General features: G+C 37.2%; 2 protein-coding genes across 2 annotated transcripts in view; one reads left to right on the top strand and one right to left on the bottom strand.

Moving 5' to 3' along the window:
- Positions 1 to 25,301, top strand: part of LOC308655620 (serine/threonine-protein kinase TNNI3K) — a gene marked incomplete at its 5' end in the record, with an annotated part of 300,765 nt that overhangs the window by 222,027 nt on the left and 53,437 nt on the right. The gene's annotated exons all lie outside the window — the stretch shown is intronic.
- Positions 31 to 20,045, bottom strand: LRRC53 (leucine rich repeat containing 53; the record flags this gene model as incomplete). Its single annotated transcript, XM_081308153.1, is given in 6 exon segments — positions 31 to 5,320; positions 5,323 to 7,146; positions 10,211 to 10,726; positions 16,988 to 17,243; positions 17,247 to 17,803; positions 20,000 to 20,045. Coding segments are annotated over 6 exon segments (3,720 nt in total). The 3' UTR covers positions 31 to 4,799.

The following is a 25,301-nucleotide window of genomic DNA, read 5'->3' as shown; positions in this document are numbered from 1 at the left end:
GTACAAGATGGATTTGGGTTGGCTTTTGATGCAAAGTAGGCTTTCAGGCAGAGACCCCAGAGAAAGTAGTCTTCAGGAGCACCAGCTCAAGCAGAAGTAATCAGAAGACCTGAGTCCTAGTCCTCTGTTACTTCTCTAAGTGATTGATGATGTGGTTAATAACATAGACTTAGAGCTCAAATGAAGAGAACAATGCTACGGAAAGAGTAAGTAAAAGTAAAGGAGGATATTTAAACAGCCAAAAGAATATTTTTAATGTGGTCTTAAATCTAAGAGAGTAGAGGGGGAATGACAATCTATAACTAGGAAAAAATAGCAGACCATTAGTCTCCATAAAGTGATTCTTCTCACTTTGTGTGCCATATCAGGTGATGTCTACTATTCTCAGAGATTGACTGAGTTGGTCCTACAGCTTCTCTCCTGGTGTTACAGTTCAGTCGTGTGTCCAAGAATTCCTTGGCCAGTTATTTTCTGATTTATTGAAATCCTTGTGTCTTGACATCAGTATATCCATTGAGTCTTTTCCTTTGAATGGAGGGTATTAGTCTGTGTTCTTCACCCTGGAAATTCTCATACAAAAAAAAGCTTAATGGCTTTTGTTTGCCAGCCCAAATCATCCTAGTTATTGTTGTTGTTTTCTTATACAATCTTGTTTCTGATCAATCCTAGACACTTTATCACTCTTCGACAAGGGAGCCGATAAAGTGTGGCTATTATTATTTCAGAAAGTACCTCAACAAAGTAAAATGTCCACACATTTAGACAGAGAAAACAAGTTTCTTATTCTTTTTCTAAAGGCAAACCCCTCCTTTTTCTAAAGGTAAAAACCAAGTCATTATCTAATCCCACTTGAGAGCACAGAAACTCTTATGAAGAAAATAAAGGTTCTTGTGGAATATGGATTGAGTATTTCAGATAAACTTCTGGCCAGTCCTTCTGACATGCTATAGGCTAAGAATCTTCTCACTACCAAACATTAGCTCCATAGAACATAGAAGCAGGGATGATGATGATGATGATGATGACGACGATGATGATGATTGCCTGTTTTGTTTTGTCATTGCTATCACCCTACGACTTATCACCTATTAGATGCTTTCTTTTTTTTTTTGCTGAGTAAGTGAACAAATACCACACTTGCTTGTCAATACCTCTAGTTCCATATCTAGATTTTGAGATCTAGGAAATTTTATCTTGAAAATTATGTGAGTTAAAATAATTTGGCAAAACTTGTCTTTGTTTTCAACATGAACCTCAGGCATATATTCTCAGGATAAATGTGTCAAGCACCCAATACAGATGTCCTTTCTCTCTGTATAAAGAGAGTTGTACCAAAGTTACACATAAAACAGCCATCAAGAGAATCTTTTTTATTTTATTAGCTAATCCCATGATCATAGATAAAGGACATGTGGAAGTTTTCATTTGGAGATAAAAGCAAATCATTGGCTTTTTCTAAAAGCATGTTTAGGGTAGAATGTATGCCTCAAGCAAAACATTGGGAAATGAGAAAGAGAAATAGTAATAGGGCTAAAGGAGGACATTATTAAAGATATATATATATATATATATATATATATATATATATATATCCCAAATAAATTGCTTAGTGGGAACATCATGGGGCTAAGCAGTGAGTCTGAGCTGTAGTGATGAGGTTCAGGGAGGAAGAGAAAGAGAAAACACATTAGGAAAACAAATCTCCAACTTTCTGGCAATGTCTGAACTTCTCAATTCAGTCCTGGCTTGGCCTTGCTATCCACCCCCCACTGTAAAGTTGAGCTGCTTCTGTCATCATTATGTCACCCAGCAAGGTCTTTACCATGTCAGTAGACTGAGTGGTGAAAAAAAAAAGGGAACAATGATATAATTTTTATTTTCCTTCAACAATTAATTTGAGTTCTTACTATATACTGTCCAATGAAAGGGGCTGAGGATTTAAGATGCACTCTTCATGGACTTTAAGTCCAGTAGTTATATGGAGATTAATTAAAGGCACATATTAATGATTCTACAGTTAAAGCCAAGATTAAAGGAAAAAAGACTTTATGGTAATGCATACTAAAAGAATACTAGCAAGTTGGAGATATCATAGGTTAGGGAAACTTTCCCATAAGAAGTGATACTTGAGGGGAGATCATGAACCATATATAGGAGCTTGCAGAATGAAGGGTTAGTGAGATAATAACCCAACTCAAGCAAGGAGGACATGTACAAATTCATTGGGAGAAAAAGGACAAGGGACCTACTAGTTGTTGGAACATTGTAACCACTGAGAGGTTAAATTTCTGTGACAGATATCCTTTGAAACAAGTTCTTCTTTGGATCTAAGATACCAACATCATGCTATCCTGTTCCTTACTTTCTTTACGAATTGTTCTTTCATATCTATACTTTCCTCATTCCTTGAATTTGAAACCCAGTATTTTCTCATATATGTATCTTCTTAGTCAAGACTCAAATATGGTACACAGAGGACAGTGAGAATACCAGTTCTTTGGAAGTTGTTAGAAAGCAATATGAGGTCCTCTGGAGGTTGTTAGAAAGCAATGTGAGGTAGAAAAGAATCCTGATAGAATCATATTTGGAAAACCTTGGAAACCTGAATGGGAATTTGGACATGAAGTTATAAGTAATCTATCTTTGTCTCTAAAGCAGTGAAAATATATATAAAAGTGATTTTTTTTCAAAATTTATTTGAATTGGGTATGAAGGGTTTATTGACTTAAAATTTATATGTAGTTTCTATTAAGAAACAAACATTGAATAATCTTCTGGTGTTCATTGGTATAGCTAAACCTTTTTTTCTCAGCATGTGAGCAGGAAAATACATACTCCAGATTATCCAGAATTGTTGTTAAAAAGAAGATTCTGGAGCTCCATCCTAGTTCTACAGAATGAAAATCTCTTGTATGGAACCTGAGACTGCATTTGAACAAGCACCCTAGTCATATGTGCCTCCAAAAGCTGGGAATGACTAGGTAAAAACTGAAGGAAAAGATACTGAAGTCAGGTCAGCCAATCGTGCACTGTGTTACAGGGATCTTGTTGATTGGAACACAGGGACCACAATGACAACCATGGATTTGGGACCAAGGGTAACCCTGACAACCATTTCAAAGGCAGCATCATAAAGAGGTGAAAGAGTGGATTTCAGAAATGGAAAAGAGGAAAATGTCTAAAACTATCATTGGTGCCTTCTGAAAGGCAGCTAGTAACCAAGAGTAGGTGTTGGCCCTTACATATCAGGGATACTGTTGGCAGTGAGGAGAGAGAAGGAAGCTAAGCACTCTATGATAAAGGGATAATGCTTTAAAAAATAGAAAGAGAAAAGTAAAGACAGCAACAGAGAAAAAAAGTAACCTGATCTACAAAGCTGGGGAGTGGGGGATTCAAATAAGCTTGTCATGCAGGTAGTTGGCACAGATGCTCTTCTCACCTTAAAGGTGCTTAAGAGAATGAAATGGAAGCAGGGAAAGCAGACAGATGGCACAGAGTTAAGCTCAGGCAAAGAGGCCGAATAATATGACAGGGACAGGATTTGAAGTTAAAAGCAAGAGAGTTCTGAATCTTGGTGAGAAAAGAGGAAGAAGGCTAAAAATTCAAATTGAAAAAGTTAAGTCTTTTTTGCTGACAATTCTGAATAAGAAGGGATAAAGAACATAGGTGGGGCATGTAAGCAATATGCATATTGTTCTAGTAAAGATAAAGATACGGAGACCTGTACAGAAACAAAGAGAGAAGTTTGCTTCCTTTTAAACCTTTTTCTCCCCTAGAAAATGTGAAATATTATAACATTCTATGCCATGAAAGTATGCTCTAAACATTTTACTGGGGCATAAATAAAATTGTGTGTGCTTATATTTTTTTAATAAATGTGTCTTTAATTAAAAGATGTTTATTCTGCTATTGCTTTAAATGTAATATTTATAAGCACATTTAATTCCTGTGCATAAGGAGGAGTACTCACACAGAACAATAGAGGCATGCTAAACTCAGGAGATCAAACCTTGAAAGCTACATGCCAATGGATTATTTAGTTCTTAAAATCTTAAATTAATAACAATTGGCAATAAAGCTCATTAAAATTCCTTTTGTTCAAGATCCATTGTGTTGAACTTGAAGCCCAGTTTGTTCTTCTGAAGCTGAGATCTCCACCTAGTGGATTTATAGGAATTTGCAGAATTTACAGAAACATCCTGCTATCCCTGGAAATCCTTAATTTTTTTTTCCTCAGAGAAATAATAGCTTTTAAAGACTTCTACTTAAGATCTAGGATAATTATCAACAGAACAGTTACAAAACCACAAAATATGCTGTTATACATATCAGCTAGACTACAACTAACAAAAAAGCTGAAATTTTATTTTCATATCATAATTAGGAAAACAAATTGGGCTCAAATATGAATACATAGTCATCTCTGAATAAGGTAATACTGTAGTGCCACTAATTAAGATTTTTATAATGATTTCCATAAAATAAACACTAAAAGTACCTCTACTAAAATGCTTTTTAAATATCTACCCTTTAATTTGAGGCTTTTTATTTCTTTTAGTGTTTGATTGCTTTTCCAGGACTGGGTAAAACTTTTCTTTCCCATTTTCCCATTTGTTAAAAAAGCCTTCTCAGTTAATTGTATCAAACATATTCTGTGGCTCCATCTTTGATTTTTTAAATTATTTTCAACTGTGAACTTCTGTTGATAACTAAGAATTGCTGAGGTTTTGTTCTCCAAAATAATGCATTTTAAATGCATACAAAGGCTAGAGGGTATTTGTGTGTCCTTTTGAAGAGAGCTAAGCTAGAAAGTGATTATTATTTGAGTTATTTTGTTCACTTTGCTCTGCTTCTAAAGGTGATGTATTAGCATATTCAGCAGATGGTGGATGCAGTACAGGTTTTGGAACAGAGTTTTCAGCTTCATTTATTCTGCTAGGAATTAGAGGCACCTCATTTTCTGGCTCAAAACGAATGTCTTTTAACTCTGGTGAGAGAGGAAGCACTGCATGTCTCTCCGCTGCCATTTCACCTTCTCTGTGTGCACTGCTATCTTTATCTGGCTGCATATTTTGAATTTCTCTCAAATCGTGCATATGACTGTTAATTTGAAGATCTGCTTCACTGTGAGGTATTCTATTTTTGGTTTCCTGGGAACTTGTGATCCTCGGATCTTTAACTGTAATGGTCTCCTCAACAGAGTTTGAATCACAGAATACGTGTTTCTCACTTTTCCCATTTACCCAAGTTTGCTGCCCTCTGATTGTGATGCCCTTTGAGGTCATTTGTGTGGCACAAATGAACATACTAGAATTGGTCTGCTTTCATCAAGGATACTTTCCCCTTCTTTTTCTACTATTTTTATCTCCAGAGCTTCAGTGCTGTCATCTCTGGGCAATACATGTGCGCTGTCGCTTATTTTTTCGCTACTGTTGGTTAGATGCCAAATGGCTTGACTACTAAGAGTAGAAGTACTGATATCCTTGGGAAGCTCTCTTCTATTTTGGTGTGGAATAGAATTTGTCATCATAAATGGTAGGTTGTTCTTGGACTGTGTCCAGGGAATAAGAGAGGAATCATAAGTTTCTGTATTTTTCCCTACTTCATTTCCTTCCTTATCCATAATACAACTTTCCACAATTGGATGTGATATTTTGGGTTTTGTCATTAATGTTTTTTCTTCATTTTCAAGTTGTTCATGACTTAAGTTTTGTTCCTTACATTGTAAAGCTTGATTTTGCTCTGAAGTACATTCCTTGTTGTAAGTGTCAGTCTTGTAAACACTTAGAAATTGTGCTTGGTTTCTCATGGACTGAGGGGACTGGTTTAGCTCACTGGACTTTGATTCGTTCTGCCCCATGAGCTCTCTGGACTCTGTTGCCCCTTGATCAATAACTCCCCTGGAATGCTGAAATGGAAAAATGTTATTTCCCACATTTTCTGAAGTAGCTGGTGAATAACTAGAAACTTCTGGTTGAAACTGAGATGTACATTCCATTTGCTCCATTGAGAACTGAGAAAGTGAGAGCCCGTGCTGGATATTCTGGGGTGTAGGCTGAGGCACAGTTGATGAGTTTCCATTAGGAACCTGACCAGTTGGGTAACAATTGCCCTTTACAGAGCTCTGGTTGCCCATGGACAAATGGTTAGCACTGAGGAGAGGGGCATTTTTAGTACTTCTTTTGTAAGTTGGGGTCTGCTTTGGGGCATGTTCAAGAGACAGCCTTTTTGGAGTGAGTTTAACGTAGTTGTTACTCTCTGACTGTTGAAGGAAATCTGCAGAAGACACAAGATTTATCTTAGTTTTTTTATCAGAAGTTTTGGGGAATGTCTTAAGAGGTATCACTGCTTGTTTACACTTTCTGAGGAGTTCTGGTGAGGATTTTTCTGGATGGACTCTGACTTTTCTAAAAGGATGTAAATTTAATTTTTTCCTTAAATTTTGTCCTTTAGTTTTCCCATTGTGACCAGATTGTTTGATTCTCTTCTTTTTGATAATCTGTGACTCAGTAAACCATTGTCCTCCTTTGCTTGTTTTGAGATCCAAGGTGGTCATCTGATTACTTTGATTTTCCTGCTGTTTCCAGTGTGTTGATGTTTTGGGTGATTTCACCAATCTTTTTTCCCCTACTAAGTCAGGATCACAATAGCTAACCCTCTTTGGGGAATATGTTTTCTTGAATTTTCTTGATAACCTTGATAAATCTGTGTTATTCTCACTCATAAGGAATTTTTCTATTGCACTGTTAATTTGGATTTGCTCTTTCTCAGACTTTGAATATTCTGTACGACTTGACTTCTTTTCTTTCATATAATCTTGAAATTGATTATATGGTACATATTTACAGATAAGGGAGTTCTTTGTCTGAAAATACCTGGGCTTGCTCCATTTTAACAGTCCACATGGGTCATCATATTTTGGTCTATGTTTGCATAAGATCTTTTGCACATAGTGCTTCTCAGGCATACAGGGCTTGGGTGATGAGCTTGTAATAAAATGTCTCTGCCTGTGAGGTTGTAAGCCATTGTCTTCTTTTTCTATTGGAGGTTGCCATGATCCATTTGTTAAATGCTTTTCAAGAGTTTCTCTTGCCAAGGCTGAAGCGGATGTTGCATATCTTCTTCTAAATGTGTCACCACTGATATCTGCTGAACAATAAATGCAGGATTTTAGCACTGGGCAGAGTTTTAAATCCCTAACCAAACAGATGCTTAGGAACCTTATGGAAAGTGCAAAAATGACTCCTCTGATTATAACAGTTCTTGAATATTCCCTAATTTTTAGCCAAATCCACAAAGGATATTTGGCGGTTTGGTATGTTTACAATGGCATTCTTTATGGCCACGTTTCAGTCAGCAGTGAGGCTGACTTAGAAGTTGTAGAATTAGAAATATAAATATTATCCATAGTTGTACATCTTTAGTTGTTGGTTAGATTTGCTTTAAATATGAATAATATCTGAATCCTTTTCAAATGGAATAGTAATTTTTTTCTGCATTCATTTCTTTTTTGAAACTCAAACATTAGAAATAACATGGTTATGTTCAGAGATCAAAAAGAAAATAACCTAGACAACAAAAGGGAAATGCTTGTTGGCTCAATAACTTAATTCAATATTCATTAAATATTTGTTAAATAAATAAGAATTTTGAATTATGACCTGGTTCATGTTACCTCAGTCTCTGCCTGGGACTTTTAATGGTATAGGTAAATATAAATTAGTGACACATATTAAATAATATTAATGGCATATTAATATAGTTAATTGAGCATATACTAAAAGCTAGGCAATGTGCTATTCTATATGCATTTGGTATGTATCTCATTTGATATTTTACAAAAGTTATGAGTCCTTGAAAATCTCCTATTACCTTATAATATTTATAGACAAAGAAGCATGTTTGGAGAGGTTGATGTTTTCCCCAGTTATTCATGAGCTAAGTGATATGGCAAGGGCTTGAGCCCACATCTGTCTGACACTAAATTCTTTCCTCTTACCCATAATGAGCATTGAATTTCAAATCATATCTTATTAGTGTGCTTTCTTCTATTTTGTGAAATGGTCTATGTAAAGAAAGAAGAAAGTATTTGTATTCAATGACAAAAAGAAAGAAGTGAATCATTATAATTTGGATATAAGGTATCCTCTAAAAGCTCTTGTGTTAATGCAGACATATTTAGAGGTGCAATGATTAGATTATGAAAGCCATAACCTAATCAGTAGATTGATACAGTTAATGTTTTAGTAATTTGAAAGAACAACTACACTGGGTGGAAACTGTAGGCAGGTAGGGCATGGCTCAAGTAGGTGGGTCACTGGGAACATACCTTGGAAAAGCTCATCTTCCCCACCTCTTCCCTTCTTTCTGCTTCCTGCCACAGTGAGCTGAGCAACTTACCTCTACTGAGCCCTTTGGCCATGATGCTTTGCCTCACCTTGGAGCAATGGAGTTAGCCAACCAGAAGCTGAGACCTTTGAAACTGTGAGGTCAAAATAAACTTTTCCTTCTCTAAGTTGTTCTTCTCAGGTATTTTGGTCACAGAGATGAGAGCTGACTAGTATATTGACTAAGCCCAAATGAGTATCCAATTATAATCTAAGATCTGCCATCAACTTTGTGGGTGGCCTTAGAAAAACTACTTACTCTCTGGGTTTTAGAAGGTTGGAGCATGTGGAATTGTTATGCACATATATGAATTATACTGAGAAATACATTTGTGCTCTTTATCATATTCTCAGAGAGTTCTGGAAATCAAAGATAAATAATAAGAACACTTAGACTTGATCATCTCTAGATTCCCCCCATCCATGAAAGTCTATAATTCTGCTTTCCCAAGTTACTAGGCATGAATATAACATCACTGTCTCCTCCCTGTCTTTTATTCTGGAGCAAATATAGCCTTGGCTATCTTCTCCTCAGCTACCAGGACTTCATAGCTCCAATACAATGCCTGGCATGAAGCAGAATTTCAGTAGTTTTAATAACCTGGCAAACCAATGTCTTCTGTGTAAAACAAGGCCCAGGTTTCTAAATAGTTACGAACCCACATTTTCTTCATTATAGACGTTTTCCACGGAGAAGTTGAAGGCATTTTAAAAGTTAAAATGGAACATCTGCCTAAAGTATGATTCTATTGAAAGGCTAAGTACTTATTTCTTTATAAAATAAACCAGTCTTCTCTGGTTTCTGTGGCAGATGTTTCCTTCCTTGGCCATCTCTCTCTTGAGTCAATCATCAGTCCCCAGAACTGGCAAGAAATGGAGCATGAGGAATGCAGTCAGATAAACTCACATCCTGCCTTGTGCCACATAGAAAATAATATATGGTTTCATCCTTATCCATTTGTCCCCAAATCCATTCTTAGGGCCAGATCCTGGTGGTACAAATTTGTTGATACAGCACCTCTGTCATTCATATTCTGAGAAAAAACTCTGTTGTAAACTAATTCAAATAAGTGACAGGAATCTCTTTTCAGAGCAGCTGTCAAAGTTTTCACTGCAGAGCCTGAAAAACATCGTCTTACTATTCAGGAAGAAAAAGGAAGACATTTAATTCATTGCCACCACCTAAATATTGACATCACCCATGTACAGTGGGTAGATGTCATGGCCAGATTCACTTGGCTCCCAGCATGGGACAATGAATTAAGTCCTGACTTTCTCTGAACTGGGAAGTTATCATCCTTGACAGCTCAGCAAGCAAAGTATGTTTCTTGACATCATTCCCAAAATGAATCACTAGCATTAGAAGGCCCATTCTTCTAACATGTCATGCTCTGGGAAGGTTGCTTACTGCAGAATTGACATTAGAGCTCAGAGGATGTTGGAATGAAAGCTAATAGTCACTGTCCCATAAATCTGAATAGCACCATTGCTATTTAAAATAGTTCTTTTTTTGCTATTTCTTATTTTCCGTCTTTCTATTTTTTTCTTTCTTTCTTTTTTCTTTTTTTGGGTAAACATTGTTAAGCATTGGGTCTCAAAATTCACTTCCAGTAGACAAGAGATGCACACTTAGCTTCTGAGAGTGGGGTGCACCTCACCCCAAACACACACACAAACACACAAAGTCACAGTAGCTTCAGATCTTTAGAAGAGGAATAAACAGTGATTTTTATGGCATTTTCCTGTTGAGGAAATTAAAAGAGGTTCTCTCCTTCAGAGGGAATTAAACAGAGTGGGGTTTTCTTAAAACAAGACAAACTCACCTATTGTTCTTGTTACATGCTGTGGCAGGGTTTGAGATTGGACTTCTCCAGGCTCAGGATTCCTTAGCTTTTCAACTCTTTTTGGACAATATCTTGTAACTAAGCCTGCATCATTAAAAACTGCCCTATTCCCAGGAGGATCTGTACATCCTGTCTGCAGCAGTCTGCTATCCAGGCAAAAGAAAGTGCTGTCTGCCCCATGGTCCTTCCCTTTCAAGTTTCTAAATGATCCGTCAGGGGCTGTGGACTCAGAGGCCAATGTTGCTTGATGGCTGTTTTCCTGTAAAAGTGGCATTTCCTTTCTGGGCCCCACAATGGACATGACCTTTATCTCGTTTTCCTGAGTTAAGTGGCAGTTACAGTATCCCTTAGCGTGGTAATTTCTTGCCTCATGAGCACACAGGGATTCATCCAAGGTTCTGCAACAAAGGTTTTCTGATGTGTGTTCATTTGCTTTGCCTTGTTGGAGTTTCCAGTTAAATACAACTAAACCTAGGCAAGTGAGACCAACAGCTCCTGTGACAAATAGAGAGACCATTAAAAGATAACATCATAGGAAGAGACATATAAATCACCAAATGTGAAGCCCACAAATATAAAGGTTAATGGCTTAAAGGGCATCAGAGTGAGTGGGAAGTCCATCACCATTTGGAGAAATATCAGGCCAAACAGAGGCTATTTTAATCGACATTGTTCTGCTTTCCAGTTTGGATTTTTCTTTATATATATATTAAAAATTATAACAACACCATCTGGAATCTTTTTGGTAAGAAAAACAGAGATTTTTAACAGATTAAAAATCATTCAAAATAGAAGAATTCTTGCATTAAAATTATTTTTCTGCCTGTGGGAAACCAATTTAATTCCCAGCTTCCTATTTGATAGTTTCATAGTTAATAAAAGGAAGCTGAAATTATCATATGCCCTGTAAAACATCTCATGTACCTTGACCTCATCCCCCTAAAAGATAAATGGATGTAATATACTATTGTCATATTTTAATCATCCTGAACATTCACCACCACCCCAACTCTCTGGCTTCCTATCAGCAAAAAGACCAAACTTCCCTGACACTTGCAATGCAATCTGGTCATTGCCTCCCTTTCTAATCTTATTTTTCATTATTCCCAACATTCAAACACTATATTGCAAATTCTTTAGTTCATTAAAATTAAAATATACTGCCTAGCCTTTGTATATTCTCTTAGTGATGTTTGTAACACCTTCTCTTATCTCTGCTTATTTGGACTTTATTTATCCTTTAAATCAGTACTTCCAGATTTCTTGGTGCTTTTACTGGTTTTTCTGTCTTGCAAAGATCACTCCCCTTTATAAACTGCCATGGAAAAATGAACGAGATCTGATCTCCAATGGTACTGTCATTTGTGGGCTTTGCAGGCATAGCTTGACCTCTGAGGAATATTGTAAGTGGCCATTTTCTCAAACCCAAGTGCAGACTGTTACAGTTTGCAGGGAGATTCTCCCAAAAGCTCATGTGTGAGATAATGCAAGAAAGTTTATAGGTGAAATGATTGGGTTATAAGAATCTTAACCAAATCAGTGCATCAACCCTCTTAAAGAGGTTAACATGTGGTAACTGACAGAAGGTAGTGTGTACCTGGAGGAGGTAGGTCACCTGGTTTGTGCCTTTGAGGTTTATATTTTGTCCCTGGTAAGTAGAGCTTTCTCTGGTTTCTGGTTGCCATGACCTGAGCTGTTTTCCTCCTTCTCACCCTTTTGCCATGATGTTCTACCTCACCTTGGGCTCAGAGCAAAACCATGAGCACCAAGCAAACGTTTCCTCCTCTAAAACTGTTTTTGTCAGGTCTTCTGATCACAGTGATGCAAAAGCTGACTGAAACACAGACTAACCTCTTTTTCTTCTTTACTTTGCCCCATCTTGAGAAAGGACGCTCTCAACCACCTAAAAGTTCAAGCCAAAGTTTACCCATCTACCACAGTGATTTCCTTTGTTTCTTAAAATTGATGACAGAATAATGTTTCCATTCCTTTATTTGTCTGTTCAATGTCTGTTCTCCCATGCTGGAAGTAAGCACTGTCAGGAAACAGACATTTCAGTCTTGATGAAGGTTCTACCCTCAATGCCCACAACTCTGTCAGAAAGGTACTCTAGAAGTTTGATAGAATATTCTTAAATAAATGGAAGTAATTCTGTTTATAAGTTCTGATAATGAAAGCACTGGCTGATCAAATCATAAATCCCCAAAATGGTGATCAGCAAAACATCATGTCTGTAGGACTAAAAAAAATCTGTGTTTGAAGCCCAGTCTTCAAACTTACTTTGACAAGTAAGTTTCCTCCTCAGGAAATAAGGACAGTGAATAAGATGATCACAATATTCTAGGCTCACTGATTGGCAGTACTATGCTTGGTTCTCTCAATTGGTAACAATATTAATGTGATATTTTGAACTTGAAAGGAAAGGGAATGTGTTAGGCATGATTGTTTCATTTCCTTTTTTTTCTGTTAAAGATGAAGATTAAGGAGAGACAATGACAGTTTCTAGTGAAATCCTCCAATAATTGTATAGTTTACCAGATCTACAGATATTATAAACCCATTTTAACTTATTTTACAATGTGCTCTCAAAAAGGACTATAATATCTTAAAATAATTTAATCTTAAAGTTCTCATATTTTCTTAAAGTGGTAACAAAAATTAGATCATAACCATTTTATTGCTGCATCCTAGAGTATACATTATTCCAAACAAAGATTTGATTTGGGTTTTAATGTTAAAAATAAGTGAAAATATTCCTTATTTTTTACATAGAAAACTCAGAATTCAAAGTGCTGTTATGACACTTTTCTTGGGTATTTTCTAGTATCTGAGAGTGTTGAGAGCCACAGCCAAAGGGGCCCCAGCAAACTTCCAGCTGCCGGCTGATGACTGGCTCACAGCGGCCCCAGCAACATCTAGCTGATTGGCTCCTCTGCGGTGATGTTCATTGGGTTGTTTCCCCGTACGGGCCACCAAATGCCGCAGTCTGGCTGGGCACAATTCAGGAGCCACTTGTCAAAAGAAACTAACTTTATTTTTAGAACCACACACGCCAAACAAAACAGCTCCTTAAGAAAAACCCTCAGAGCCCAACTGCCACCACGGGCTTCCCACAAGCCTCTCACACCAACACACGCCTCACTACCTCCCAATATCCTCCTGCTCTTGAGGCCGATTGGCGGGGTCGCATGGGCGGAGCCAAAGAAGTCCCCCAGTGAGCAGCTCTGTGGTCTGAAAGGGCAGGGAAGCAGCCCAATGATCATCAACGCAGAGGAGCCAATCAGCTATATGTTGCTGGGGCGGCTGTGAGCCAATCATCAGCTGGCAGTCTGGAGGGAGAGCCTTAGTTTTCCTCCTCTCTCACACAGGGATAATACTACCCAGGATTAAATAGAATATATATATATATATATATATATATATATATATATATATATATATTATGTTTAATACAGCACTTTGATACAGTAAAGTTTGAATTGTGGAATTATGATTACTCTTGTGTTAGTTTACTGTTGTTATGACAGAATACCTGAAAAAAATCAAATTATAAGGAGGAAAGGTTTATTTTGGCTCTTACTTGCTGAGGTCTCAGTTCATGGTTAATTGACTATTGTTTTGTAATTATATCAAGGCAACCATCATGCCAAGTAGCATGTGGGGGAGTGAAGCTGCTCATCTCATTGTAGCAGGGAAGCAAAGAACAAGAGGAAGGGTCTGGGATCACAGTACCCACTTCAGAGACATGTATTCAATGACTTAATTTCCTTCCACAAGGCCCCACCTCCTAAAGGTTCTGCCCTCTCCCATAGTGCTATAGGCTGGTGATCGAGCCTTTAATATATGAGCCTTTAGGGGACATTTAGGATCCAAACCTTAACCCTTCTGCTGTTGCTTAGGTTTTACATTGCTGTGCTAGGTCTTGCAAGAAAATGGTAACAGAAAAACATCCCTTGAATCAATCATAAATATTTTGAATGTGTCATGTAAATATTAAAGTAAATAATACAGGAAAGATGGATCTAAGTTTTCTTAAAGACATGCATCAGCCAGTGACATACAAGTGAATATAGCCTGATTATAAGAGAAACCTTCTTCTCTAATTGTGCCTAAGTGGTAAAGACCCACTCATTCTCCTTCTGTTGACATGGCATTCAGGTGTGGTCACTTTCCTTGGTGAGAGAGCAAAAGTTGCACATGAAGCTTGTAATCAGGTTGTATGTGCTAATATATTTGAATTTTCATTGCCATGGGCATTGTTTCTATTACTATTACTACTACTACTACTACTACTACCACTACTACTATTATTATTTTGGTCCTGGGGATTGATTCCTTACTTAACCACTAAGCCACATCTGCAGCCCTCTTTATTTTTCATTTTGAGAGAGGGTGTCCCTAATTTGCTCAGGGTCTTGCTAAGTTGCTGAAGCTGGCCTTGAACTTGAGATGTTTCTGCCTCAGCCTCCTGAGTCACTGGGATTACAGGTCTGCACCATCACACCTGACCATTGTTTATATTTTCAAAGTATTCTAACAATTATTCTGAATTGGCAAAAAAAAAAAAGTAGCAGAATTAACGATAATTTCTTGTGGAACCATTGCAAACACATGATAGCTTCATGAAAATTTTTTATTTACTAGGTCACAGAATAATAAATGTCAAAATATTAGTGTTTGGTGCTAAGTATTTACTGATTGGTTTTAAATTCACTGAATATGATTATTTATATTCCTTGGACTTATCACAGCTTAGTTACAGATAGAGAAGAAAGTGGAATCATAGACAAAATTATAGTTCTTTGTCTTTTTTCTACAATCTAGAGGCACACAAATTCACCACAATTTCACTTCATAAGAAGAATAATCTTAGTCAAGAAAACTGATATTTTAAAAAGTGAATCAGTTTAAAGAAGAATCCCTTAAAATAATAGTATATTTATTAATTAATTGATGAAAAATACATTCATGTAATAATTTTACACACTAAAACCAATATGTCCATAATCATCATATATATAATTTATCAGAATGTATCCATGTATATTAGATTTCCTGTCACTTTGACAAAATATTTGGAATCTTTTAGAACTTGTATCCTTCTCTATACTGATAAAAAAGCTGTTAACCTAGTAAAATATATTTCTGAATATAAATGTAAAGGATACCGAAAATTACACTATTTTAATATACCAAAATAGCATTATATGAAACACTAATTCAATTATATCCTGTATGAAAAAAAGAATTCATGATCAAATTAGTTTGAGAAATGCTCCACCTTTTTTCTTCCATTTAAAGATTCATAATGTTCATTATCAAAAGAAAGGCTGTGGGAACTGCTGCAATAAATAAGGCTATTTCACATTGTTTAACCTAGCATTTCCTAAACCTATTGGAACCCCATAACTTAGGGCTTTTCTGTGTGCATTTCAGTGTGTGTTTGTTGGAAAATCTACTAATTATCTCCTAGATCTTGTATTCTAAGAATCACAAAAAGAAAATTTATTTTCTGCGCTATCACTTTTGTCATCTATGGTAAATTATTTCTTAGCACATATAATTACTGACATAGTTACACGGTTTTTAAAACAATTTATCTTTCTGGGAAGACTTGGATTTCATTACAGGTAAGTTTGATTACTGCTGGTGGAAGTTTCATTGTCAAGAAATGATGCTGTCTATTCTGATGAGAAGTGTAATGTTAGAAGTTTAAAATTTGATGTTCAATTAATATGCTGGAAGCCCATTATCAAATAGTTATTTACAACACATATTCAAAGTACATTGCTTTAGTCCTTGCCCTTTAGCATCTAGTCTTCCAGTTTGGAGCAACACATATACACACACACAAACACCCATACACATCATCATCATCATGGTTATTCACAGATTGAGCTAAATAACTCAAGAAATCTCATTCATATTTGACATTTGACTAATAGCATCACTTTATATCATTCATCCAGTAATGCTTAGCCAATACATAAACAAAATTTTAATTCTTAAATCAAGAATTGGATATTATCCTTTCTCATTTGAACTGGGAAGGTATAAGCCAAGTTTATGAAAGAGTCGGATAAACAGAAGTCCTAGAAGAGCCTAAAACAGGAGAAAAACCAAGTCACTTAGAGTCAGATCACTTCCCCCAAGTCATACAGCTTGTAAGAACAGAGCCCTTGTTCTTAATTCAAACCTGGGTAATTGAACTACAGAACTCATGCACTAAACCACTACTGTACAACCCACTGTAAACTAGGATGTATGTGATCATCCCAATAGCATCTTCTTGTGAATCTGGAAAGGCCCACTACTACACCACTATAACTTGACACACAAGTGTGACTGCTTTGAGTGAAGAGTCTGTCTCATCAGTTTTGTAACCCCTGTCTCCTAGTGGCATGTACTTATACTTATTGATAAATGGAGGATGATGGAATGTAGCTATTATTCCCACATTACAGACAAGAAAACTGAAAACTAAATAACAAGTTAACTTTCTCAGTATTATAATGCTACTTAAACTGGGAGCTCTTGAATTCTAGGGCACTTTCCTCTGTTAGATAGCATTTCTGAAACAGGAATTCTTGCAACCTATGCCAACTCAGCCAGCATTTTTCCATGTTCACTGGCAACCTCTCCCTTCCACAATCCTAGCAGATTACCCCAGTTCCCCGAGAAAGCCATCATTTAGTGTACTTCAAGAATATTCACAAGAGAAAAAAAGAGCTGAGGTCACACTTCTCCCTGGCATACCTGCAAAGCCAAGGAGAGTCAGCAGGGCCACATCCTGTCCTGGAAGGAGGGGAAGTCTGTCCTTCAGAACCAGAGTGAGGTTGGGAGGCTTGGAATTGCAGTTGGTCTCAGACAGCTTCAGCACACTCTTTACAGTGGCCATGGCTGTGGGGGATGGCTGGCAGTTTAGGTCCTTGGCATTCCTGAGTGTGTGAGCAGAGGACTTAATGTAGCTTCTTAGAAAGCGGGCCAAGGGGTGGAGATCACAGGTACAGCTTCATTGGTTCTTATCTAAGCTCAGAAGGATTAACTGCTTCAGTGGAGTAAAAACATCCGGCATGTGGGCCAACCTATTTCGGGAAAGGTTCACTTCCTGCAGTTGAGGCAGGGGCCGGAAGGCATCTTTCTCAATGTAAGAAATAAAATTGTTAGATAAATCCAGATGCCTGAGACGGTGGAGATTTGTGCCTCCAAAAGAACTAACTGTGAGATTAGTGATCTGATTGCCATCCACCTGGAGTCCGGTCAGGCCCCTGGTGTGTCGCAACCAGGCCCCTCGCAGGCTGTGGAGAGCATTGTTGCTCAACACCAGCACCTGGAGGTGGCGGAGCTTGCTGAAGGTATGATCTGCCAGGGAGGAACTGGATATGTGGTTGTGCTCCAGCAACAATGTCCGCAGCTTTGTGAGGCCATACAGGGCATTTTCCTGAACATCCTTGATGCTGTTCCTGCTCAGGGAGAGCAGGGCGAGATTGAATAGGAGAGACAGATTTGCCCTCTCCACAGAGGAGAGGTATCCATCAGTGATGATGAGAACCCTCGTGGTCACAGGGGCTGCTGTAAGGAAGAAAAGCACAGACTAGACACTGGATATCCACAGGTGGGAAGGGAAGGGGGCGTAGAGAGGAGATACCCTGTGAACAACCTCATTACCTGGGTAAGAACAATAAACAAAATGAAAATGATTCTCTGACTTCTAAATTTAAGGGGAAACTGGCTATTTATCAGAATGATGGATTTTTGTATTCTCTGTTACTATGACATGTTTATTTCAGAAACATAAACCCGTCTGTTCCTTTTGATGCCAAAGTTAATTCATTGTTTAGGATTGTCTGCATTGAAGGCATTTTGAAGGTGGCTTCTTGGGCTTCCTTCCTCAGAGGGAGTGTACTGATCTGCACCAGCTCTGCTTCCCCAATCAGATTCACCTAAAAGCCAAGCTTGAGTCTGAGCCCCTAAACAGTTTTCTGCTAGCAATGTATATTTATGCGGTGAAGTCAATCATCTTCTCTCTCAGCTATAAAGGTGTGGGTGGGGGAAGTGAGCAGGAGCATTGGTTTTTGCTTTTTAGCTCCAGGCTAAGAGTTGGCAACTTGGTAAGGATCTATATTCTCTCCAGACAACCCGAGGATGTGTCAGTGGGGTTCTCATTATAGTCTGAGCCATCTTGGCCTCCTGTCTTATATCTGTTCCCTCCAATGAAGTCCATCATGTGATGACAGGTGGTACTCAGGGCTTCCAACTGTTAAATCCCTTCACCATAATCACCTCAGAGCTATCACTGCTCTGTCATTAGAAATCAAAGCGTTTAAACTCAATAAAGATGTATTATAATCAGGAGTTATTATAACACATCTTTATCATGCTAAAATTGTTTTGACTGTAAATGACAATGTCATAGGAATAGAGGAGTCCATTGTCCCTGGGAGGTCTACAGGTGATATTAGAACAGTCAGCCATGGGGGAAGCAAATCACAATTCCCTTAGGAAATTCAGACTGCATAGCTGAAACAAAGAGATTAAAAAAAAACTGTAAAAGACAAAGGATTCTCAGAGTGCTTTCTTTTGGAAGAATTGCTTCTATCCCTGAAGCACAAGCAAGCTGAAATTGGGAGTGTTTTGTTTTGTTTTTCAGCATTTGTTATTGATTCTTTGAATTCTGTTAATTCTGGTCAGTTTGACATTTTGTTCCGTTCATCATTGTTTTTTGATTAGAGATGGAGGAGTGTTGTTTTGTATGGGTCCCCAGTCTTTTAGGGTTTGTCAACTCAGAATGAGAAGCTGTTATTTCTGTCAATTACTTCTTGCCTAGAACTAGACAAAAACTTTACTACTCACAAGTCATCCATTCACTTCACTGTGTTTGTGAGATCTAACTTCACACATGGCATCCTGTGAATGAGGAGCACATAGAGGTGCAGCAATGTAGATGAGAAATATTTGTTTCTTACAGACATCAACTATATCAGATCACACACAAAATAAATGTGGTAAAGTCAGGAAATGCATTTGAAAGGGTGGAGTTTCGTGTTTAAGTGTTTTCAATACTGATACTGAACAATATATGCATAAACCTACCTTGCAGCCTCTTTCCTGTGGGGAATGATAATAATGTCTATTTCTTCATTCGTATAGTCTTGGGATTTTAGAAATGAAAAAAAAAATTATCATCTTTTACCCTCTTAACTTAGGCTTGTTTCTGAAAATTCTCCATTGGCAGAGCTTATAGCTTGTTTATCTCTTCTTGAATATCAGGATGTAAATCACATTCTCCTCAAATTTGTTAATAAGGTGTCTTATTAAATTGTTGACTTAAGCAAGCAATATGTAATGAATACAGGCAGTGTATCTTGTTAGCATTTCTACAGCTCATTTACCACCAATAAAAAAAGACCAGACTTTCAAAATGAGATGCACTTTGATAATAATCTGTTTCACTGGTACATCACTTAATCTTACTAATGCTGAACAATTGCAGTTCAGGTTTCTGATTCATTTGTATTTTTTTCAGCTGGTGGTAGGGTTCAAATCTGTACAAAGTATGGACAAAAATAGAATTACAGTGATCTATTTTTCTTTTTTGTTTTAATGATGTAGCAACATGAAATGGTGGAATTCTTTTGCAATAAAAATGTCTCAGTTATCTCTGAAGGTCTTAAAATACTTTTAGTTGAGACCACCAGGAACAAGAAAATAAAATAATGTTACTAGTCTCTTTAATTACTGTAAAAGGCCTGCTCTTTAAAAGGTTACCTCTTTCAGGCTGAGCACAGAGAGCAGTCAGTACAATGAAAAGCATGGCAACGAATTTGCCAGGTACACCGAACACTGCTTTTTAGAGTTATTAGTTTTATTACCTACTATATAGGTTAGCTGGTGACAGAGGGTTACATCTTTGGCGCATACCACACAAGATGCAGGGCAAGCTGTTGCCACCCACAGCAAAATGGCAAAGAGAATGAGCCATCCACCTGAAAAGAAAGCAGAGGGCAATGCACGTCAAAATGTTGGCATTTATTATTCATGATTTCAGTATATACAGCTCCTAAGGCATTTGATGATTTCTGCTTTTTAATGAGCATCTTGGTGTTCTTGTAAGATGCCAGGTAAAGGCTAGACTCTTTATTTTGCATAGAGTTTAAAATGAATTGTTAAAGCATTTGATCATAAATTCAGAGAGCTTGAATCCAGGGTGTATACCCATTAGTACAGATTACTAAATAAATTAAGTTATTTTACAAAACACTTTACAGTTTGTAGAACTTTTGCACAAGCATTATCTCATCTAGTTCTCTGAATTTTGCAACCCAGTTTGAGGCTGAGAAAATTGAAACTCTGCATGGTTAAGAAACCATCCAAACTCACATAGCCAGTAGGTATTTAACTGAGTATTATAACTTTTATCTGCTATTCTTTCTGGTAGGAAGAAGCTAATCTCAGGCACTTTATCTATATGAATTACAACTGAATTATTTTATTCTTTACAGATTTAGATGCCACACTTAGGAAGAGGGTATGAAGGAAGATTAAGATCAGAAACTCTACCTAGCTTTGAATATAGCTCTGCTATTTCATGACTATATAGTACCTGTGATAAATTATTTCATTTTTTCTTATTTTCTGCTTTTTCATGTGTGAAATAGAAATAATAATAAACGCCTGCAATATGGAGTATTGTGAGAATTAAATGAGATGCTCTAACTGTTCAGCAAATGTTAAATTTTACCATTATTTTTATGCTTTGCAATCCACCAATGAAATATTAACACCATTTGAGTTTCAGTTACAGGAGACCATTCATTTATTACGCACACCTGGGTTGACTTTAAAAAAAAAAATTAAATGAAACAGAACATAAAATCTTGTACCTATATATTATGATAATTCTGGAATAAGACATATAAGGAAAACATGAAATAATTAATCTATCGTTGGTTCAATAAGTATTTATAGAACATCTTCTGTATACAAGGCACTATTCATGGCCCTGGGCCCTGTCTTCAAGGGGTGTATATTCTATGGAGGGATATAAACAGTAAACATGAAAAATAAGTGTGAAGTCATTTGGTGATAAAAGATGCTATGAAACAAATACAAGAAAAGGAGATAACATTAGCTTGGGGGCTCATAAAAAATGGTAGGCAAGGAAGAACTCTCTGATAAACTATCATTTAAACATAGACCTACTAAAAGCAAAAGTGTGCTGTGTCGTGGTGGAAGGAAGAGTGGGTACAAAGTCCTTGAAGGCATGGTGGCCTCCACGGGAGGTTGGTGTTACCAGATTGATGAATGCAGAGAAATGCTGTGTCAGGGAATAGCAGGGATGGCCTGTGGTGCACCTTAAAGCTGAATTCAAGGACTTTGGTTTTTTATCCAAATAAGATGGGGAGTAGGTTTTTGTGAGTGGTATTACTTGGACTGAAGTACATGCTTAAATGATCACTTTATTGTGTTTCGAATGTACTTTCAAATAAGCAAAGAAGCTGCACAAATAAAAGGGAATTGTAATGATAAAAACAAGAGAAGATATGGCTTTAACAGGAATCAGGAACAGATTCTGGATGTTTATTGTATGATGTGATTTAATTTAACAAATCTGAGCTCAAATAACCAATGTGGTGGACTATGCTGGTACATAAGAATAAATGTTTACCCTCAAGGTACTTCCTAGCTGGTGGTATAGATACATAAATACCTCATTATGACACAAGAAAGAGAGAAGTGAAACTAATGAAAAATGTAAAATTATTTTGTGGAATCACTTGGACACTTTAAGAAGTATGTAACTACTAAGTTGGACCTTGAAGAGTGCAATGGATTTTCATGGGCTCAGAATAAAAGTTAGATAATTCCACTCCAAGAAAATAGTAGTAAAAGCAGTGTCTTACATGGGGCCAATCCAATATTAGTCCATTTCCTTTTTCTTTAGACCTATCTAGAAGGGATAATCTAAGTCTTCCCCATGCATATACAATCACTCAGAGATTTAGGCAGCATTTATACACAGATCTCAGGGCTTCTTCTTTCAGGATTCCCCTCACTTTCTAGTGCCACTAAGTGATAAACAAGATTCTAATATGGCTCCTAATATTTTGATCCTTAACCCTGAGGGTGAGCAGAGTCAGTGAAAATAATGTGATATTATTCCATCATTATGTCTCATCATATGCCAAAGAAAGATGGCCCTGTGTGGAACTGACCTAATCAAATATTCCCTTTAAATGCAGAAAATATTTCCCAGCTGGTCACTGAGAAAGCAGTCAGAGAAACATGCCCTTTCTGGTCAGATATAAAGCAAACAGCCATATTGTGAACTGCATATAGAGATCATGTGGCAATCAAGTGTGTTCGTCTTCTGAAAGCTGAGGGTCATTCTTGAGCAATATTTGGCAAGTAAACAGGGAGATGAGTCATACAACTACAAGAAAATGAGATCTGCCAACAGCCAATGATCTTAGCAAAGACCCTTGAACCTCAAATGAAACTCACCCCATGCCAGCTGGCACCTTGATTTCACTGTGATGAGACTCTGAGCAAAGGACCCAGCTAATCAGTACTGGACTTCTGGCCCAGAGAAATTGTCAGATAAAAGATGGAAATTGTTAAAAAACACTAAATTTGAGGTAATATGTTATAAAACAGTAGGTATTACATTCTGGTTGGCCTGAATTCTGACCTCTGGTTCTTCAAGCAAATGAACTATCAAAATTTTAAGTATTTCCTAAAATGCAGATAGTGACTGTTCTAACTAAATGCTATTTAAAAAAAAAAAAGGAGAGAAACATTCCATGTCCTTCTTTCCTTCTAAATAATGCCCCTCCCAAATCTGCCTGATTTTATTCATTCTGCAGTGCCTTCAGGTAGCTGTCTTCCACATTTGTTATCTATGAAAGCCTTGCTCTAATATAAGCTACTTGACCATTCAGATTCTGGATACATTTTGAAGATAGAATTAAGTGATTTGCTTGTGTGTGTTACTCAGGTTTTTTTTTTTTTTTTTTTTTTTTTTTTTTTTTTTTTTTTTTTTTGTCACTGTAACCAAAATACCTAATATGAACAACTGAGAAGAGAAAGATTTATTTTGGCTCAAAGTTTCATAGTATGTAGTGCATGGTCATCTGACTCCAAGGCAAAAACTTCATGGCAGAAGGGCTTGGCAAAGGCAGTTGCTTGACTCATGACCACTGGGGATCAAAGAAAAAAAAGAGAGGCTAGGGAGAAGATAAACCCTTTCCAGGGCATGTCCCTATTGACCTTTTTCCTCCAGCTACGACCCACCTTCAGTGGTCCATTCAGAGATCTATGGGTAGATCCATCAAATAGATTAATCCTCTGATGAGGGTAGAGCTTTCATGAGCCAATTATCGCCTGAAAGTCTACTTCTGAACCCTGTTGCACTGGGGACCATGTTTTTAATTCATGATTTTTGTGGGGGATATTTCAAATCAAAACCATAGCACGATATGTTGAATAGAAGCATGACAGAGAAAAAAGTCAAAGATTATTCTCTGGCTTTTGGCCTCTGAAAGTAGAGGATGAAGTTACTGTTTGTGGACATAAGAAAGGATTATAAATGCATTCTATTGTATGTGTGAGTTTAGAGTTCAGGAGAAAGTAGTGGTCTCAGGATAGAAATCTGGGAGTTGCTTTTTGAAGGCGTGAAGTGGAATTACCACCTCAACAAATTACCTCTAAGTATAGGAGTGAAGAGATTCCAACCCTGAGTCCTGGGATGATTCAAAATTTAAAGATAAGGAGGAAAGATGGAACCAAAAGAGAAGACTAAGGAAGACAGGAGAGAAACAATGAGAAAATGACCTCAAATTCAATTGGGAAAAAAAAAAACTGTTTTGGGGACAAAGGAATGACTTTTTATTTAATGCTATGCCAAATGAGCATTGAAACTTAGTATTGAATTTAGCAATGGAGAGAAAGGTCTTTGTACCCTTGACAAGAGCAATTTCAGCACTGTTACAGGAGAAAGTTTGATTAGGGAAGAGGCAAAATGGGAGGAGTCAAATTAGAATCAGCAAGTTTAATAGCTCTTTAGAGCACTTTTGGAATAAAGTTGAACAGCAAAGTTGAGCAGTATCTTGAAGAAGAGCCCACAGGAGTTTTATTTTGTTGTTTGTTTTTAAAATGGAAGAATATATATTCTGTTTGTGTGCTGGAAGGGATAAATCAGTAGAGACCATGTAAAAATGCAAAATAAATAAATAAATAAAAGGGAAAATTACTGCTGGAGCACACAAGTGAAGGAACTGGCCTCAGATGGAAGCAAAATTCATCAACAGAAGTTAAGGCAGATTATGTATGTTTAGGCATAGGTGGATAGGTAGACATCCTAGTGGGAGCTGGAGGTTTGAGAGAGAGGAGAAGGTACAAAATAGTCATCCAGAGCATGAGAGAGTCATCCAGAGGGTGAGTGGGCTAGACATAGGTCTTAAGCAATGGGCAGTACACAAGGTCTTGGGGTGAGAGCGTCAGTATTTTCAAGCAAGACTGGTAAGATGGATTTAATAAAGCTTGAACTTTTTCCAGTAGTGTACAAAATGCAAAATAGGGCCAGGAAGTTGAGGTTTGTGGAAGGGAGTGATAATGGGAAGTTATTGCAATGAAATGTGAAGTAGGTAAGGAGGGAGTAAGAAATTGAGAGGACAGTAAAAAATTAATGAGATGAGCAAAAAATTATAATAAAGAAAATGGTGGATTAAATAGATAGTATTGTAAAGGTAAAATTTCTAAGCTGATTCTAAGCTGCAAAAGTCTGAGTTAAAGTGTAAAAGACTAGGGCATTGTAAAGCTTCTAGATTACAAGGCCTGGGCTAAAAGGTAAAAGTTTATTGTTACAATTCCCCTGCTATCCCCGGAACCTGCAATCTCTGTAAACTTATTGGGACAATGCGGGACCTGCTCAGTAAATATCTCCATTGATTCCCTGGTTGTTTAATAGCTAAGGGCTCCAGGTAACATGGCACGTAGGCATCCAGGCCCCAGAACCAATCAGTTTGAATGTGTACCCCACTTAGAAGTGACCAATCACCCCTGCCCAAAC

The sequence above is a fragment of the Spermophilus citellus genome, assembly GCF_964194105.1.
Source record: "Spermophilus citellus genome assembly, chromosome: 9".
In the NCBI taxonomy this organism is placed as follows: domain Eukaryota; kingdom Metazoa; phylum Chordata; class Mammalia; order Rodentia; family Sciuridae; genus Spermophilus; species Spermophilus citellus.
This window is presented reverse-complemented; position numbering and strand designations above follow the sequence as displayed.